We start from the raw sequence: 17,053 nt of genomic DNA on the forward strand, positions 1-17,053 counted from the left end.
TCTTCAGCCGGTGGCCCCTCTCTCTTCCAGTCCTACGTTTAAGCGCCGAAGCACGCCTCTGTTAGCTGCAGGTATTCCCGACAGAAACCTGAATAGCACTGATGATGAGGCAGATCCTGACTCCCTGGAAGATGGGGAAATTCGACTGGGACCGGAATCGTATCTGACCATGTTGCGGTTCTTTCCTAGAGATGAACTGCCGTCCCTGCTTTCCCAGATTTTGCAGATGCTGGGAGTATCTGGGGCAGATTCCAAGTCTGAGCCAAGGAAGTATCCCATTTTGGTTTCTTTGTGTAAAGCCTCTTGTTTTTTCCCTGTTATGGAAGCCATTCAAGAATTGATTGATCTTGAATGGAATGCTCTGGAGGCAAATTTCAGAGGGGTTGGACATTGGAAGGCCTGTACCCTCTGAATCCAGCGTTGAGAGAGTATTTGCGTTTTCTGAAAGTGGATGCGCTGGTCTGTACCATCTATAAGCAGGTGGCTGTTCCCGTGGAGGGAGGAGCAGCCTTGAAAGGATGTGCATGATAGAATTGAGGCCATTCTCAAACAAGCATTTGAAGCAGTGGCAGTGACATTGCAGATAGCTTCCTGTTGTGCCCTGGTGTCTTGCTCTTGTCTGCTTCTCTCTCAGGAGGTTGATGATTCTGGGGTGAACAGAGCAGTTATGGAACCTGCCGCCTTTTTAGCAGATGCGGGATGCAAACAACGTGCATTATCCCTAGCTGGACCTTCCCTATGGAACTCCATTCCCACCCACCTACGCCTTGAGACCTGCTCCAAAAAATTGACAAAATCTCAAGACCTGGCTCTTTACTCGAGCATACACATGAACCTCTCGCCCCCCAAACATTCTACCTCTCTCCCCACTTCCTAACTCCCTTCCCTAATTATTTTTGTAAATAATTCACCTGTATATAATGTTTTTCATTGCGTGTACCAAGCCATTTTATTTCGCTTTTCAATTTGTACAGTATTACCCTTGTTTTTCCCCCCTCTTCCCCTCTACCCAGTTCGCCTATCAGTTTCATTGTAAAGCCCAGTTGGCCACTTTGTTACATGGAAACAGATGTGATGTTTTCCTAACGAATGTCGGTATACAAAAATTGCAAATAAATAAATAAATTTGGTCCATACCTCGACTAGGGGAGTGGCTTCGGTAATAGCCGCCAGATGTCAATTATGATTGCATAATTGTTCGGACGACGCAACCTCCAAAGCTAATCTTACAAAGTTGCCCTTTAAAGGTTCCCTCTTTGGGAGAGAGTTGGAGAAACTGGCCAGTAAGTGGGGCGAATCCCCGGTTCCTTGGTTGCCGGAGGAGAAGAAGCAGTTGCAGCACCCCTTTGGTATGAGGGGTTGTCTTAGGGGTTCCAAGCGGTTTCATCACTACAGAGGGTTGAAATTTGAGGACTCGGCTTTTCGGCACCTCTCAGGTTTTTCGTCCCAGACAAGCCAAGAAAGGCTTGGGTGGCGGATCCTCCCGAACCTCACAATGAAGGTTTGCCGATCCACTCCTGGAGACGAGATAGAGCTGTGTTTCTCTCTCTCTTATCAGAGGTGGGTCAAAATCACATCAGATCAGTGGGTCCTGGAGGTGATACGAGAAAGATGTGTTGGAATTTCGCAATGCTCCTTGGGACGTGTTCATGGTGTCTCCTTGCCTCTCCCTGCAGAAGAATCAGGCAGTGGAATCTACCCTGTCAAGCTCCTCAGTCTGAGGGCTGTGGTTCTAGTTGCCTACGTCTCAGGAAAGTATGGGGTGATATTCCATTTTTGTACTCAAGAAGGAGGGCTCCTTTTGTCCCGTCCTCGATCTCAGAGGTCAACTGTAATTTGCAGGTGACTCATTTTTTCATGGAAACATTACGCTCGATGATAATGGCCGTGCAGTCGGGGGAATATCTGACCTCTCTGGATCTGTCCGAAGCCTACCTCCATATTCCCATCCATTTGGAGCACCAGCATTTTCTGTGTTTTGCGATGCTGGGGCGCCATTATCAGTTTTGGGTGATACCTTTTGGTCTAGCCACCGCTCCCAGAATTTTTTCCAAGGTTATGGTTGGTGGCAGCAGAATTGAGAGGATTGGATCCTAATACCACCCATATTTGGTCTCTGGAAGAGAGCTGCCTGGTAACCTGCAAGGTGATCTCCTTGTTGCAGGAGCTTGGTTGGGTAGTGAACCTAGCTAAGAGCAGTCTTCAGCCTTCTCAGTTGATGGAGTACCTGGGTGTTCGGTTCGACATGAGGCAGGGCAAAGCTTTCCTGCCAGAAACTCTGATTCAGCAGTTGATGTCGCAGGTTCATCTTTTGGTGAATAGTGTACGCCCGACAGTGTGGTCCTATCTTCAGGTACTCTGATGGCACCAACTCTGGAAGTGGTGCTGTGGGCAAGAGCGCATATGCGTCCTCTTCAGCGCTCCCTGCTGTCTCGTTGGAGCCCACAGTTGCAGGACTATTCGGTTCGGCTCCACTTGCTGTTGGAAATCTGCTCTCACCTGCAGTGGTGGTTGCAGGAGGTTCATCTGAGAGAGGGAGTTTCCATGATGTTGCCAGACTAGTTGATACTCTCGACAGATGTGAGTCTCCAGGATTGGGGAGTGCACTTTCAGGAACTAACTGCGCAAGGGTGCTGGAACACAGAAGAGTCTCTCTGGAACATCAATTGCCTGGAAGCCAGGGTGGTCTGTTTGGCATGCTTGCAGTTCAGTGACAGACTGCAGGGTCAAGCGGTCCGAATAATGTCAGACAACGCAACAACAGTGGCTTACATCAATCGGCAGGGAGGAACCAAGAGCTAGCAAATGCCGCTGGAAATAGACCAACTTATGGAATGGGCGTAAGGGCATCTCCAGGCGATCTCAGCCTCTCTCATTGCAGGAAACGACAACGTAAGAGCAGACTTTCTCAGCTGGGAGAGTCTGGACCCGGGAGAATGGGTGTTGTCGGGTGAGGTATTTCAGCTCATAGTGGTTTGCTGGGGCTTTCTGTTCCTAGACCTGTTGGTGACTTCTTGGAATGCGAAGGTTCCTCGCTTCTTCAGTCGCAGGAGAGATTCGAAGCCCTTGGGTATCGATGCTCTCATACAAGTCTGGCCGGAAGACAAGCTGCTGTATGCTTTTCCCCCGTGGCCCCTGTTGGGCAGAATAGTTCGCAGGATCGAAGGCCACAGGAGGGTAGTGCTCCTGGTGGCACCGGATTGGCCCAGAAGACCATGTTATGTGGATCTGCGAAGACCCGTGGTAGAAGACTCCCCTTTGTCTTCCGCTGCACAAGAATCTGTTGCAGCAGGGGCCTCTCCATCACATGTTGGTTTAATGGTGGTCCTGTGGGGCTATGTGTTCCAGAGGTTTACTGGTAAGTGTTTGTCCAGTCTGTAGATTGGGGTACATACATTCATTACCTGAGTTTAGTGTTGCTTGTTGGTTGAGTACAGTAATGGTTGACTTTTTAATCGTTTTGTTTCTAGTCTGTTTACAATTGCTTTTGAATAGAATACTGGCAGGCTGATGTCACTGTAGGGGTATATATACTGTGGTGTCAGTTTGCTCTGTCTCCATCTGCTGGCAGAGGTGCATAACCCACTGGTCCTGAGTCCATCTTTCTACACTAAGGAAAACGAAATGATCAGGTAAGCAGTAATTTTTCCTTAGTGTGCAGCTGCAGCTTAGAAAGCAAATAGAATGCTAGGGATTATTAGGAAAAGAATGGAGAATAAAACAGAGAATATCATAATGGCTCTGTATCGCTCCATGGTGTGACCTCATCTTGAGTATTGTGTGCTGTTCTGGTTATCACATCTCAGAAAAGATATAGGAGAACCAGAAAAGGTACAGAGAAGGGCGACCAAAATGATAAAGGGGATGGAACGAGTCCCCTATGAGGGAAAGGCTAAAGAGGTTAGGACTCTTTAGCTTGGAGAAGAGACAGCTGAGGGGGGATATGATAGAGGTCTATAAAATGAGTGGAATGAAACGTTAATACAAAGACTAGTGGAGACACAATGACGTTACTGGGTTATACATTTAAAACTAATAAGAGAAAATATTTTTTTACTCAACGAATAATTAAGCTCTGGAATTCATTGCTGGAGGATGTGGTGAAAGCTATTAGTGTAGCTGTGTTTAGAAAAGGTTTGGACAAATTCCTGAGGAAAAGTCCATAAACCATTATTAAGGTGGAGTTGCAGCTGTCCATGACTTATTCTTGGGATAAGCAACTTGGAATCTATCTAGCCCTTGGATCCTGCCAGGGACTTGGGACCTGGATTGGCCACTGTTGGAAACAGGATACTGGGCTTGATGGACCTTTTGGGCTGACCCAGTATGGCAAGTCTTACTTTCTTATAACATCACCATCTGGAAACTTTGTGAGGAAGGGTAGGCGGCAGAACCTGGAGTCTCGGGCCTTGGATTTACCAGAGATACTTGAGCCCTGGAATCAGCTTATAATTGAATAATAAGTTGAATTAACTTAAATAAAATGGCAGCTTGGCCCTGTCCAGTTAGCCGTCTTTTCTCTTTCTGTGTTTCCTTCTCTCTGCCCTTTCACCTCACTTCTGATCTCTCCTTTAGTGTAAGATGGGCTACTCCAAGCTCTCTAGGCCTCTCCTGCTTGCCCTGCCCCCTTGAGCTGTTGCCTATAACTTTTAGTTGGGCTGTCGGTCCCCACTGGGACTTGGGCACTTGCTCAGTGCCATATTGATTGTGGCAGGGGGGGTGGAGAAACGGTTGTCTGGGCACCTATGTGCAAACCATGACAAGCACCAAATGGGTTTTGCTGTAGTTAAGTATTAGGCTGATTGCATCCAAGCTCCTTAATTTAGAATTCTTCACACAAACACACTACATTAATTACTTCTCCCACCTCACCCCAAAAGATAAAAACAAACACACATACTCGCCTAGGATCTCAGATTACACTTTCCCACCTTGTTAACGTTTTGGCTAAATTACTTCCTTTCATATATCCCTAGACGTTGCATCAGATTTTGAGACATATTTTAGGGCAGGAAGTGTAAACAGATTACCTGGAGGTTGTGTAAACACAAGTACACTAGACTTTTTTCCAATTTTTCAAAAACTCAGCCATTTATGCTTTCTCAAATACAGTTTTTCATTAGTTTGAAAGAAAAAAGTATTTTGAGATCCAGCATTCCTGTCTGGTAAAATTAAAGCTTCAAGACTGAAAAACAGGCGAGAGAGTGAGCGAGACACACACACACACACACACTGATTCAGTATTGAACTAGTGCCCCAGGATGGCATTTTAGTGTTCCTCCTAAGCCAGCACTGACCCAGTGTCCCAGCATGGTGTTAGGGGACACTCTCCCCTCTGACCCAGCATGGTGTTAGGGGACACTCTCCCTCTGACCCAGCACTCACCCAGTGTCCCAGCCTGGTGTTAGGGGACACTCTCCCCTCTGACCCAGCATGGTGTTAGGGGACACTCTCCCTCTGACCCAGTGTCCCAGCCTGGTGTTAGGGGACGCTCTCCCCTCTGACCCAGCACTCACCCAGTGTCCCAGCCTGGTGTTAGGGGACACTCTCCCTCTGACCCAGTGTCCCAGCCTGGTGTTAGGGGACACTCTCCCCTCTGACCCAGCACTGACCCAGTGTCCCAGCCTGGTGTTAGGGGATGCTCTCCCTCTGAGCCACCACTGACCCAGTGTCCCAGCCTGGTGTTAGGGGACACTCTTTCCCCCCCCTCTGAGCCAGCACTGACCCAGTGTCCCAGCCTGGTGTTAGGGGTCACTCTCCCCTCTGAGCCAGCACTGACCCAGTGTCCCAGCCTGGTGTTAGGGTACACTCCCCTCTGACCCAGTGTCCTAGCCTGGTGTTAGGGGACACTCCCCTCTGACCCAGTGTCCCAGCCTGGTGTTAGGGGACACTCCCCTCTGACCCAGTGTCCCAGCCTGGTGTTAGGGGACACTCCCCTCTGACCCAGTGTCCCAGCCTGGTGTTAGGGGACACTCCCCTCTGACCCAGTGTCCCAGCCTGGTGTTAGGGGACACTCCCCTCTGACCCAGTGTCCCAGCATGGTGTTAGGGGACACTCTCCCCTCTGAGCCAGCACTGACCCAGTGTCCCAGCATAGTGTTATGGGATGCTGTTTCCTCTGAGCAAGTGCTGACCCAGTGTCCTGGTTCAACTTCATTTGATGGTGATCCTTGATGATCATCTTTATAGCACATTTCCTGCACCCTTCCTCCTGCTGGCGTGGGCAGAATCACAGCCTGCTCCAGTTCTTCTTGGCTGTCATTCTGACAGTGGCTTATTAAATCTATTGTTGGGTGGTGATGGGATAATTGAGTAAAGGAAGGGGAGCAGTTGGGAGTACTGGATCTCAAAAGAAGCACACGGCAGAAGATACTTAAAAATAGAATTTGCTTTTAAAAGTGTGATATGTTTATGTATGCTTAGCCTTGGCTAAAAATACTCACCTCAACCAGTCTGAAGGAGAGAGAAGCCTGGTGAGGCTGAGTCTGTAGTACAAAGGTAGATGTGACTCTGTATACAGACCACATGCTCAGGGCTTTGATTGCTAAATGCTTAGCATCAAAAACATCTCTCTTGGCATTTTTTTAACTCTTTAATGCATGGAAAGCATCTGCGGAGAGATGGTGGTGGTTATGTGGGTTTGGGTACGCTGGGTAAAGAGGAGGCCAGGATGTTGGTAAGCCTCCTAGTCAGGTTTAGTGAGTTTATAGGTCAGACGGAACAGGTAGGGGTTATTTCGGCTCAGAGATCAAATGATTCCTTAAGAAATACGATCACATTTTAAAATTAAAACCGCTACCACATCCTAAAATGTGGTGCATCCGCCCAGGAGCCCTGTCACCTTAGCTCAGTCTTGAGGCTAACAAGTGCCCTTGGGTTATTGGAGAGAGGCGGTCTACTGAATACCAGCCCAGTCCTTTCTGGGAATTGTAGTCCTGGGGGTCTTGAAAGCAGTTGGATCTACAACTGTGATTGGAATTCTTTTGGCAAGGTGGGTGTGCTAAATATCTTCCAAATGTATTAAGAAAAGACGGACTGCAGTTCCTAGAGTGCATTGGTGATGGTGCTTCATCCAGGACCAGCTCAGCTGCCGCCAGTTATTTGCAGCTGCCGAGATCAGATAGAATTATACGAGCTGAATTGTTCATAGAAGGGGGGGGGGGTGGTAAGCCTTTTAACAGGGGGTAACATGAACATGGTTTGTTTCTTTAAAAGTAGTCTGCAAACCTGGGGACTGGCATGAAGTAGTTCAGGCTCGGGTTTTTCTTTCATATTGCACACATTTTCTTACCCCCCCACTAAATAAAGGTGAAGGTAAGGTAAACAGACTCAGGTAAGCCACCAGTATTTACCCGAGAGGGAAGCACTGTCGCCTCGCCACGGCCTTTGAAACTCCAAGCAAAGGGAGATTTGTAAAGAACAGATGCCAGCCTGCGTTTGGTAAACCCTACAAGCTCTTCGATTTCTCAATGGTTCCACCTGGAAACTGAAAGAGGGAAAGGAGAAAGATTCAAATGATGGGATCTGGAGACAGGAGGGGCGGGGGGGTGAAAATCGGCAGTAGAGGGTGTTATTTGGTAAGTGAAGGAGAGAGAGTTTGGATATGATATCCTTAGGGATGACGGGATTAGCAATAGAGGCATTGGGTTTGTTGAGTGAAGGAGGGATAGTTGGGATGTGGTATCTGCAGGAATTACAGGATTAGCAGTAGAGGGGTTGGGTATGGTAAGTGAAGGAGGCATGGTTGGGATGTGGTAGCCTCAGGGAAGACAGGATTAGCAGTAGAGACATTGGGTTTGCTAAGTGAAGGAGGCATAGTTGGGATGTGGTATCCTAGGGATGACAGGATTAGCAGTAGGCATTGTGTTTGCTAAGTGAAGGAGGCCTGGTTGGGATGTGGTATCCTAAGGATGACCGGATTAGCAGTAGAGACATTGGGTTTGCTAAGTGAAGGAGGCATGGTTGGGATGTGGTATCCTAGGGATGACAGGATTAGCAGTAGGCATTGGGTTTGCTAAGTGAAGGAGGCATGGTTGGGATGTGGTATCCTAGGGATGACAGAATGAGTGGTATAGGTGTTGGGATGTGGTATCCTAGGGATGACAGGATTAGCAGTAGAGACATTGGGTTTGCTAAGTGAAGGAGGCATGGTTGGGATGTGGTATCCTAGGGATGACAGGATGAGCAGTAGAGACATTGGGTTTGGTAAGTGAAGGAGGGATGGTTGGGATGTGGTATCTTAGGGATGACAGGATTAGTAGTAGCCATTGGGTTTGGTAAGTGAAGGAGGCATGGTTGGGATGTGGTATCCTAGGGATGACAGGATTAGCAGTAGCCATTGGGTTTGGTAAGTGAAGGAGGCATGGTTGGGATGTGGTATCCTAGGGATGACAGGATGAGCAGTAGGCATTGGGTTTGCTAAGTGAAGGAGGCATGGTTGGGATGTGGTATCCTAGGGATGACAGGATGAGCAGTAGGCATTGGGTTTGCTAAGTGAAGGAGGCATGGTTGGGATGTGGTATCCTAGGGATGACAGGATTAGCAGTAGCCATTGGGTTTGGTAAGTGAAGGAGGCATGGTTGGGATGTGGTATCCTAGGGATGACAGGATTAGCAGTAGCCATTGGGTTTGGTAAGTGAAGGAGGCATGGTTGGGATGTGGTATCCTAGGGATGACAGGATTAGCAGTAGACATTGGGTTTGCTGAGTGAAGGTGGGATGGTTGGGATGTGGTATCAACAGGGATGACAGGATTAGCAGTAGAGACATTGGGTTTGCTAAGTGAAGGAGGCATGGTTGGGATGTATCCTCAGGGATGACAGAATGAGTGGTATAGATGTTGGGATGTGGTATCCTAGGGATGACAGGATGAGTGGTATAGTTGTTGGGATGTGGTATCCTAGGGATGACAGGATGAGCAGTAGAGGCATTGGATTTGAAAGCTGAGGTGGGATAGTTGGGGTCTGCTATCTAAAGGGATAAAAGTTTGAGCAGTAGAGGCATTGGATTTGGTAAGTGAAGGAATGATGGTTGGAGAAGAGGTATACGGTTGATGGTAATGTAAAGGATGGGATTGGGGTTGCTTGCAATTCTTCCCTAGCTGCAGAAATCTTCCTATCTTTGTTTCTGGTCGTAAGTTCCATTCTATGCATGGGAAGAAAGCGTTGTGCACCCCCTACTTTGGGGGAGGTCACTAATGAACTGCAGCTTTAATCAGGTATTTTTAAACTCTTGCATCCTCCCACCCTCTGTCCCTCTCAGGCCACTGCTCACTCTTTTAACTTAAAACGCCCAGATAACATTGCTTGGTTTGTAGAAGCCTGCCTCATTTACAGCATTGCTGTGGGGCTCGTCTTCCTCTACATCGTCTCATTTTGATGATGTTTGGAACCAGTGATGGTGGCAGGTGGAATGGGCCGCAAAGCCTCTTTTTGCTTTGTTCATGCTTTTTTGGAATGTGTGCGAGGACTCCGCCTGAGGCATTCCTCTTGCACGTGGTCCCCTCTGTCTCTGTGGTTTATAAGTGACAGAGTAGTGCACATAGCAAAAAAGGCACGTTCCTTTCCCTGCTTTAGCCACTACCCCCCCGGGTTTCCCCCGCAGGCGCGTGACATTGCGCTGGGTTCCCGGCCGTGTCGCAGAAACCCGACTTGGAGCACTTCCACTTCCGCTCACTTGCTGTGTGCTGTGGAGCCAGGCGGAAGCCTGACTCTGGCAGGATATTGCAGGTCACAACGCATGGCCATCTCGAGTCGGAGGGGCTTTTCCCATCACGGTAAAATCTGCTCCTAAAACTGAACTGCTGGGCTGTCGCGCTGTTACCAAAATTGTAGCAAAGTTGACGTCTAGTTGTAAAACGTTTTGCGTTCGTTTTCAAGGCAAGACCCAGCCTAAGACCATTTGTGCTTTGCATCAGGCAAGTTACGCAGTTTTTTGAGTGGATTTTACAATGGTCAGCAATGGTCATAGCGCTCCATCTGGTTATTCGCCTTTAAAGGGCACCTGGTTGTTAAGATGACCCAGCAGGTGCACAAAGTGGCTTCCTTGCTTGCCATGTAAGTGTGTAGTGAGAGTCTCTGTGGCAAAAGGGGGGTGGCTTTGGTTACTCGCCCTCCACCACCCCCCCCCCCCAAACAAAAGTCAGGGAAGCCCTGTCAGGGGGGCGTACGTTTCCTATCTTTGGATGACTCCTGAGCATGGGAAGGTGCCGACCCCAGGGAGTCACGGGGCCCGCCATCACACTCGCTCGGAGCCGAGGGGACCAGCGGAGTCCGTGGCTTGCCTCTGGGAGCAGCAGGCCACACCGCCACAGAGTCTGTGCGCAGCAGCATATTGTCAAAAGTACAGAGAGACAAAAGAGACTTGATTTTTTTTTTTTTCCCGTAAAGGCTGGTCCTAGTTGCTGAGACAGGTAAGGCTTTAGTGAGACTTCACTCAGCAGCAAAGAAAAGGAAACAAGATTGTGCAAAACCAAACCAAACCAAAAAAAAAAAAAAAAAAATTTACTAAACCAAACCCCCCACAAAGTCAGCAAACCGCAGCAGCCAAGGCTCAGAGAGAGCCTCATCTTTGGCAAGATAGCATCCGAGTTTCGTTGTTTGTGGCCGTAAGTTGAAAGGTTTTGTAAGTAGTGTCTCCAGGTAAACATCTTTTTTTCCCTTTTGTTCATTACTGGTGCCTTGTGGTAGTCCTGTATGCATTGTTTGTCTTTGTAGATTTCAGGGCTCTTGACTTTTTTTTTTTTTTTCCTCTCCCTGTGGTTGATAATGGGTTGGGTTGAGAGTGATTAGGAGGAAGTGTGTGTGGGTGTGATGGGGGGGTGGCCTGAGGGCGGGAGGCTTTGGGGAGCATCTGACGCAGGCTCTAGGTTTTCCCACTACATCTGGCAGCAGCAGGAGGAGAAATCGAGTAGGCATGGCCCAAGTACGGCTGGCTGGAGACCCACGTCCCCTCTCTTCCTAAGAGGGATGGAAATGGTTTTGGGGGAAGGGGTTGAGGGGCAGGCAGCTGCTAACTTGACCACCTTGGACATGATGAGTAGCTTGTGCTTCAGTGTCCTGGTTTGTACTTGCAGCTCGGCATCTCCCTATCTGATTTGCTAGTGGGTAGGGTGTATCTCGGGGGGGGCTGCAGTGCATGCTGGTGTTTGCACCCCATCCTTCAAATGTGTCCCCTCCCCACCTCCCTTCCCTTTCTTGCCTTCCATGCCTCTGTGGTGTGAGTGCTGTGCAAGTCTGGATTGGAGACAGATGTCAGCCCTAGGCCCAGGGAGGTTGATGTTGATTGTAACCTTTGCTTTTCTTGCAGCTTTAACATGGAGGGAGCCCAGCAAAGTCCCTTTGTATACTTGTACTGATATTATGGGGTGGCGGGTTGGATGCTCCATTGCCGTTGGGGAGACACTGGTCCAGGCTGGATGGCTTGGGTTTCTGGGAAGAGCCCCAAGTCCTTCATTTCCTGCAGTAGGCGATGGGCAGGCCTCTGTTCCAGAGAGATTCCTCCAGCCTCAGGTGGAGCTGGGTTGGGTACCCAGAGGCCCAATCTGGGTCTTGGCTCCATGAACAATCCATTGGCCAAGGGCTTTCTGCACCCTGCAGAGGACATTAATCCACCCCTTACATGAGATGTTCTGGAAAGTAGCCCCATTATAATGTGGAAAGGAGTAAGTGCCTCTGTGTAGCTGTTGGTTTTCTTACTTTCCATTCCTAGAAAACCCATGAAATCTTGCATCTCTCTCTCCCTTTTTTTCACTTGGGACTGAGTAACTTCAAACACAACTCTGTGTGGGAGAAGGCAAGTTAAGCCCATGTGGCCTATGTTCTGGGGAGTCCCAAACTGCATTTCTTGGTGATGCTCCAGAGAAGACTGGTGGCTTGCTTCTGTGTATGCAAAGCAGGGCATTGGGGTGGCGGGGGGCCAGGCCTGGGACGACATGGCTAACTGGAGCTCCTCTGCCCTTCTGGACACAATCTGTTGCAGCGGCATACAAGCACGCAGATGGCAAGAAAATAGACGGGAGAAGAGTGTTGGTTGATGTAGAGAGAGGACGCACGGTGAAAGGCTGGCGCCCACGCAGACTTGGTAAGGATATCAACGTTTAATCTCATGTAGCCACCGTGGGATGTGAGCTTTCAGGTGTGTACGGGTCATACCAGGCTGGATTTAATTTCCATCCGAGCACCTGCCAATTCCCTACAGTGCCTCCCTGCTGGGATCGGCAGAGACGGTCTCCCCTCACCCCGCCCCATGGCCAGTGCTCCTGCATGCTTGGAAGAGGCTAGGACAGCAGAAGATGTGATCTCCCCCACACCCAGCCCACACCTCTTGTGTCATTTCTTACAGTGCCCTCTGCTGAGAGCAGCTGGGACTGCAGGAGCTGTGAGCTCCTCCACACTATTCCCCACCGCACTTCCTGTCAGCACAGGCTAGAATTGGATGAGAACTCCCTTAGCATGGTCCCCTGTTTCTAGGAGGAACTGGTTGCTCTCCCCCTTTGAGATGTTCTGCTGGCATTAAGCATAGTGGTTCCCCTTGTTGCCCTTGTGCACTCGGGGCTGGATGGACTGCCTTTGTTTCTTTTGCAGGAGGCGGCCTCGGTGGCACACGCAGGGGTGGGGCTGATGTGAATATCCGGCACTCTGGCCGAGACGACACCTCCAGATACGATGAAAGGTGAGCTTTCTCATCGCTGTGGATGTTGTAGCTGATGGCATGGCTTGACGAGGCAGAAACTATCCATCCAGTGTGGTTTTTCTCCTTTCTCCGCCACATTAGGATCATGGGCTCTATACCAGTGGTCTCCAACCCTGTCCTGGGGGCCCACCAGCCAGTCGGGTTTTCCGGATAGCCACAATGAATATGCATGAGAGAAAATGTGCATGTCATGGAGGCAGTGCATGCAAATCTTCTGTTATGCATATTCATTGTGGCTATCCTGAAAACCCGACTGGCTGGTGGGCCCCCAGGACAGGGTTGGGGACCACTGGTCTATACGATTACAAATGCATCCTATATCCTTTGTCATAGGTCTGTCAGGCCTGCCTTTTGCTATCTCAGTTATAGGATGACAAATTGTGCAGTCATTGCAGCAGCCATAGTAGTTATAAGGTCTGTGGACTTCCTGTGTAGGTAGCTTGGGGCTCCCATAGGTCCAGATCTTGCTGTCTTGATCTCTGTGGAGCCCATGTGGTCCTTGACTTGATGGTGAGAAGGGACGAAATGTTTGAGTGTTTGCCTGATGTGTAGTTCTTGTGGCTTTTATATTTCCAGAGACCGTGATCGAGAGAGAGAGCGTGACCGGCGGGAGCGCAGTCGGGAGAGGGACAAGGAACGAGAGCGGCGCAGAAGCCGCTCGCGAGAGCGCCGACGTCGGACTCGTAGCCGTGAGAAGGAGGAGAGGAAGCGCAGCAGGGAGAGGAGCAAGGAAAAGGAAAAGGAAAAAGACAAGGACAAGGATAAGGAGCGAGACCGAAAGCGCAGGAGTCGTAGCCGGGACCGCAAGCGTGAGAGAGAACGCGAGCGAGACAAGAAAGAAGAGCGGGGGGAGGGTGATGTGCTGGAAGCAGGTGAGGGCCTTGTGGAAGATGTTCAGCTGGGTGACCTAGGCATGGATGGCATAGAGCTGAAACCGGAGCCAGAAGAAAAGAACAGGGAACGGGACAGAGACAGGGACAGAGAGAAGGATCGTGAGCGGGACCGGGACCGGAGACGCAGCCATAGGGACAGAGACCGGGAGAGGAGACGGGATAGGGACAGGGACCGAGATAGGGACAGGGAACGGGACAGGGACAGAGACCGGGAGCACAAGAGAGAGAGGGACAGGGGAGACCGTGGGGACAAGCGGGAAGAGAGAGGGCCAGATAATGGCATGATGCCGGAGCAGTTGGAAGAGACCAGTCAGGACATGTACCTGGACCAGGAGTCCTCCATGCACTCCGGCGATGGTTACATGTCTGCTGAAAATGGCTACCTGATGGAACCCCCCATGGAGTAACCAGCTCTGCTCTCCTTCCCCCATCTGTGAACTCTGTCTCTTCCACAGCTGGACCAATCCGTGGGTCTGCTCGCATACGCCCGGCTCCCTCATCTTCGTTGTTGCTCACTTGCGTGTGCAAGCTAAGAGCTTTCAAACCAAAGGGAGGCATTCCAAGGCCTCCCCGAACGTTCCTGGTGAAACTCAGACAGGTGCCTGTTTATAGATTTTTTTTTTTTTTCTTTAATTTTTTTCAGTAGGTGGGTATGTTTTCTGAGTTTATGTAGTATAATAATCCATCCTAGGAGTTTGTGCAAGGTTTGCGTCGCTGTAGAATTTTCTTTTTTAATTGTGTCCAAGGGAATAAAATTAAAATTGAATTTTAATGTTGTATTGTCAAGTTTATTTGGGGGCGTTCCTTACCTCAAAAGTCCACCAGATTCTAAACTGGGCTTTTCTTTTTGGCTTTCAACTCAAGGGGCTTCGACTGTTTTATACAAGAGCAAATGAAAGAGGGGAAAAAAGCAGAAATTCCCAGAGAATGATGGTGAGCTTAACAGTGGGCAGTCACATGTGAACAGAGTGAGTGTGAGCATGGAAACGGGGAAAGCTTGGCAGTAAGTTGCAGGAGTAAGGGATTGGGAACAGGAGAAAAGACCAAGGGATGGCGAGGGCGACAGATGGACATGGAGGCAGTCACGCTTGCCATCACTTTGTGTCTGGTAGATGAGTCAACTCTTGCCCCCCAGTACAGCCAAAGTGTGAGTACTACAAACTTCAGCCTTTTCAGTTACTTGTGATTGTTGGGTTTTGTTTTTTTTTAAGATACCAAGCATAACTTGCATTAGAAAACAAAGCATTCAGAGAATTATATACAATCTGAGAAAAAGCCCCTATATCATACATTCTCATATATAATATATATATATATATAATATAGCAGACCACTAGAATTTTACGCTTTGCAATCTCAAAATACATTTGCAGGGAAAACAAACAAGTCTTCCTGGTGCATTGTAAGAGTTTCTGCTCTTTTTTTGTAGACCTAGAAATTTCAAGAAATAACCACACAGTCATGAAATAGCTCTTGTATGTTGCCAAAAAGTCATAAGAACAAGAACTGCCATACAAGGTCAGACCAAGGGCCCATCAAGCTCAGCATCTTGTTTCCAACAGTGACCAATCCAGGTCACAAGTACCTGGCAGGATCCCCAGGTACTTGTGACCTGGATTGGTACAAGTATGGTTCTAGGATAAGCAGGATAGCAGTCCTCACATGTGGGTGACATCATGAGCCCAGCACAGAAAACTTATGACAAAGTTTCTGGAACTTTGACTGAGCATGCCCTAATCCACGCTTCCACACAGGGTCCCTCTTCAGTCTTTTTTTTTTTTTTTTTCCCCTGCGGAGCTTTCACCTCATGGGAGAATGAGCTTGTGGCTTTTCTCTTGAAATTGCCTTAAACTTTTTTCACTGTCCTGTTCTGGGTTTTTCATGTAAATTCATTGATCGCGGTTCCCTCTAGTTTCCTCAGTCAGGTTTTTCGGTGGTTTGGTAAGTTTTTTTTTTTTGCTTCTGTTCCCACCCCATGGTGGCGATAGTGCCTCTGTCCTGTTGGCATCAACTACCTGCTGTCACCATCTTTTGTTTTTCCCTTTCTTTCGTCATGGCCTCGTCCGGTTTCCATCAGTGCCCCAGTGTCCGATGACCATGTCCATCACAGACCCCAGGGAGATGTATGTCCTCTGCCTGGGGCCATCGCACGACATCTGGAGTTGCCGCATGTGCGCCCAGATGACCCCAAGAGGTGTCATGCTCGGCTTGACAAGATGGAGAAGATCAACAAGATGGAAGAAGTCCAAGGCATCGACATTGGCAGCATCGGCACAGTTGGACCTGGGAGCCGCACTGATGGGCATTGGCAGTTTCATCGACACTGTCGGCAGATAGGGGCACTGGGGACCAGTCCCTGTCTGTCTCTTCCAAGTCGAGGACGTCTGGTTTCATAGTTAACATTGGCACTGGGGAAAGACCAGGGCTGGCATCGGTGCTACCAATGTCCGTGCCTCTGGACGAAGGTTGAGAACCCAGGGCCACATCCCCTGTAGAATACAGTGAAGATGAGGTCCCGTATGACCGGTGGGGGGTGGGGATAACATTGTGGAATCCTCCCAGGACTTAGAGGGTCTCCCTTCAGAACCATCTCCTCCAGATGAGCGAAGGAGGTCTCCTCTGGATGACCTGACCTTCACAAGTTTTGTACGGGCTATGGTGGAGGTTATCCCTTTTCAGTTAATGACTGAGGAGGATGCCAGGCAGAAGATGCTGGAAATCCTCCAGTTCGTGGAGACCCCTAATGAGATTGTGGTAGTCCCGGTGTACAAGATTTTTAGAGAGTTGCTGCTGAGGATCTGGGAGCACCTCAGTACCTCCCGTTAACAAGAAGGCGGATGGGGTTTACCCTGTACAACAGGCTACCGGCTTCAAGAAGCATCAGCTGTCACACCAATCGGTAGTGGTCTAATCCGCTCTCAAGAAGGCCAAGCGCTCCCAGACCCACACCTCTGCATCCCTGGGCAAGGACCATAGAGCGATGGACGCTCTTGGGAGGAAAGTGTTCCAAGGGGCCATGCTTATTGACCGTATTGCCTCTTACCAGCTCTACATGAGCCAATACTCTTGCAACCCCTGGAAGCGACTGCTTCAATAGCAGCAATACCCCATCTTATCGCTGGTGCATCAGGGCCTGGAGTATGGAAAACATGGCTTGTTTCAGCCATTGATGTTTTTGAGATGGCAGCGAGAGTCTCTGCAGCAGGAATTGGTGCCCGCAGAATGGCATGGCTGCAGGCCTAGGATCTCCAACCAGAGGTACAGGAAAGGCTCATTGATCTGCAGTGCACAGGAGAGAATCTCTTCGGAGATAAGGTGAGGGACACAGTGGCCCAATTGCTGGATCGCCATGAGACCCTCCTACAGCTCTCCGCCAGCACTTCAGACCCGCCTTCCTTAGCCAGGAGGTCCACGAGGAAGGGTCAGAGGAAGTCTCTACTGCCAGAGGAAGTACTATCCTCCAGCCCCT

At 49.4% G+C, this 17,053-nt stretch overlaps 1 protein-coding gene across 1 annotated transcript in view; it reads left to right on the plus strand.

Annotated features, from left to right (window-relative positions):
- Nucleotides 1–14,356, plus strand: part of SNRNP70 (small nuclear ribonucleoprotein U1 subunit 70) — a 48,756-nt gene extending 34,400 nt beyond the window's left edge. Inside the window, exons 8-10 of the mRNA XM_029585062.1 lie at nucleotides 11,978–12,079; nucleotides 12,583–12,670; nucleotides 13,268–14,356. Coding sequence (XP_029440922.1) covers nucleotides 11,978–12,079; nucleotides 12,583–12,670; nucleotides 13,268–13,991 — 914 coding nt within the window. The 3' untranslated portion in view covers nucleotides 13,992–14,356. The remainder of the gene's footprint in view (nucleotides 1–11,977; nucleotides 12,080–12,582; nucleotides 12,671–13,267) is intronic.
- Nucleotides 14,357–17,053: the final 2,697 nt, after the last annotated feature.

The sequence above is a fragment of the Rhinatrema bivittatum genome, chromosome 19 (genome assembly GCF_901001135.1).
Source record: "Rhinatrema bivittatum chromosome 19, aRhiBiv1.1, whole genome shotgun sequence".
Lineage (NCBI taxonomy): Eukaryota > Metazoa > Chordata > Amphibia > Gymnophiona > Rhinatrematidae > Rhinatrema > Rhinatrema bivittatum.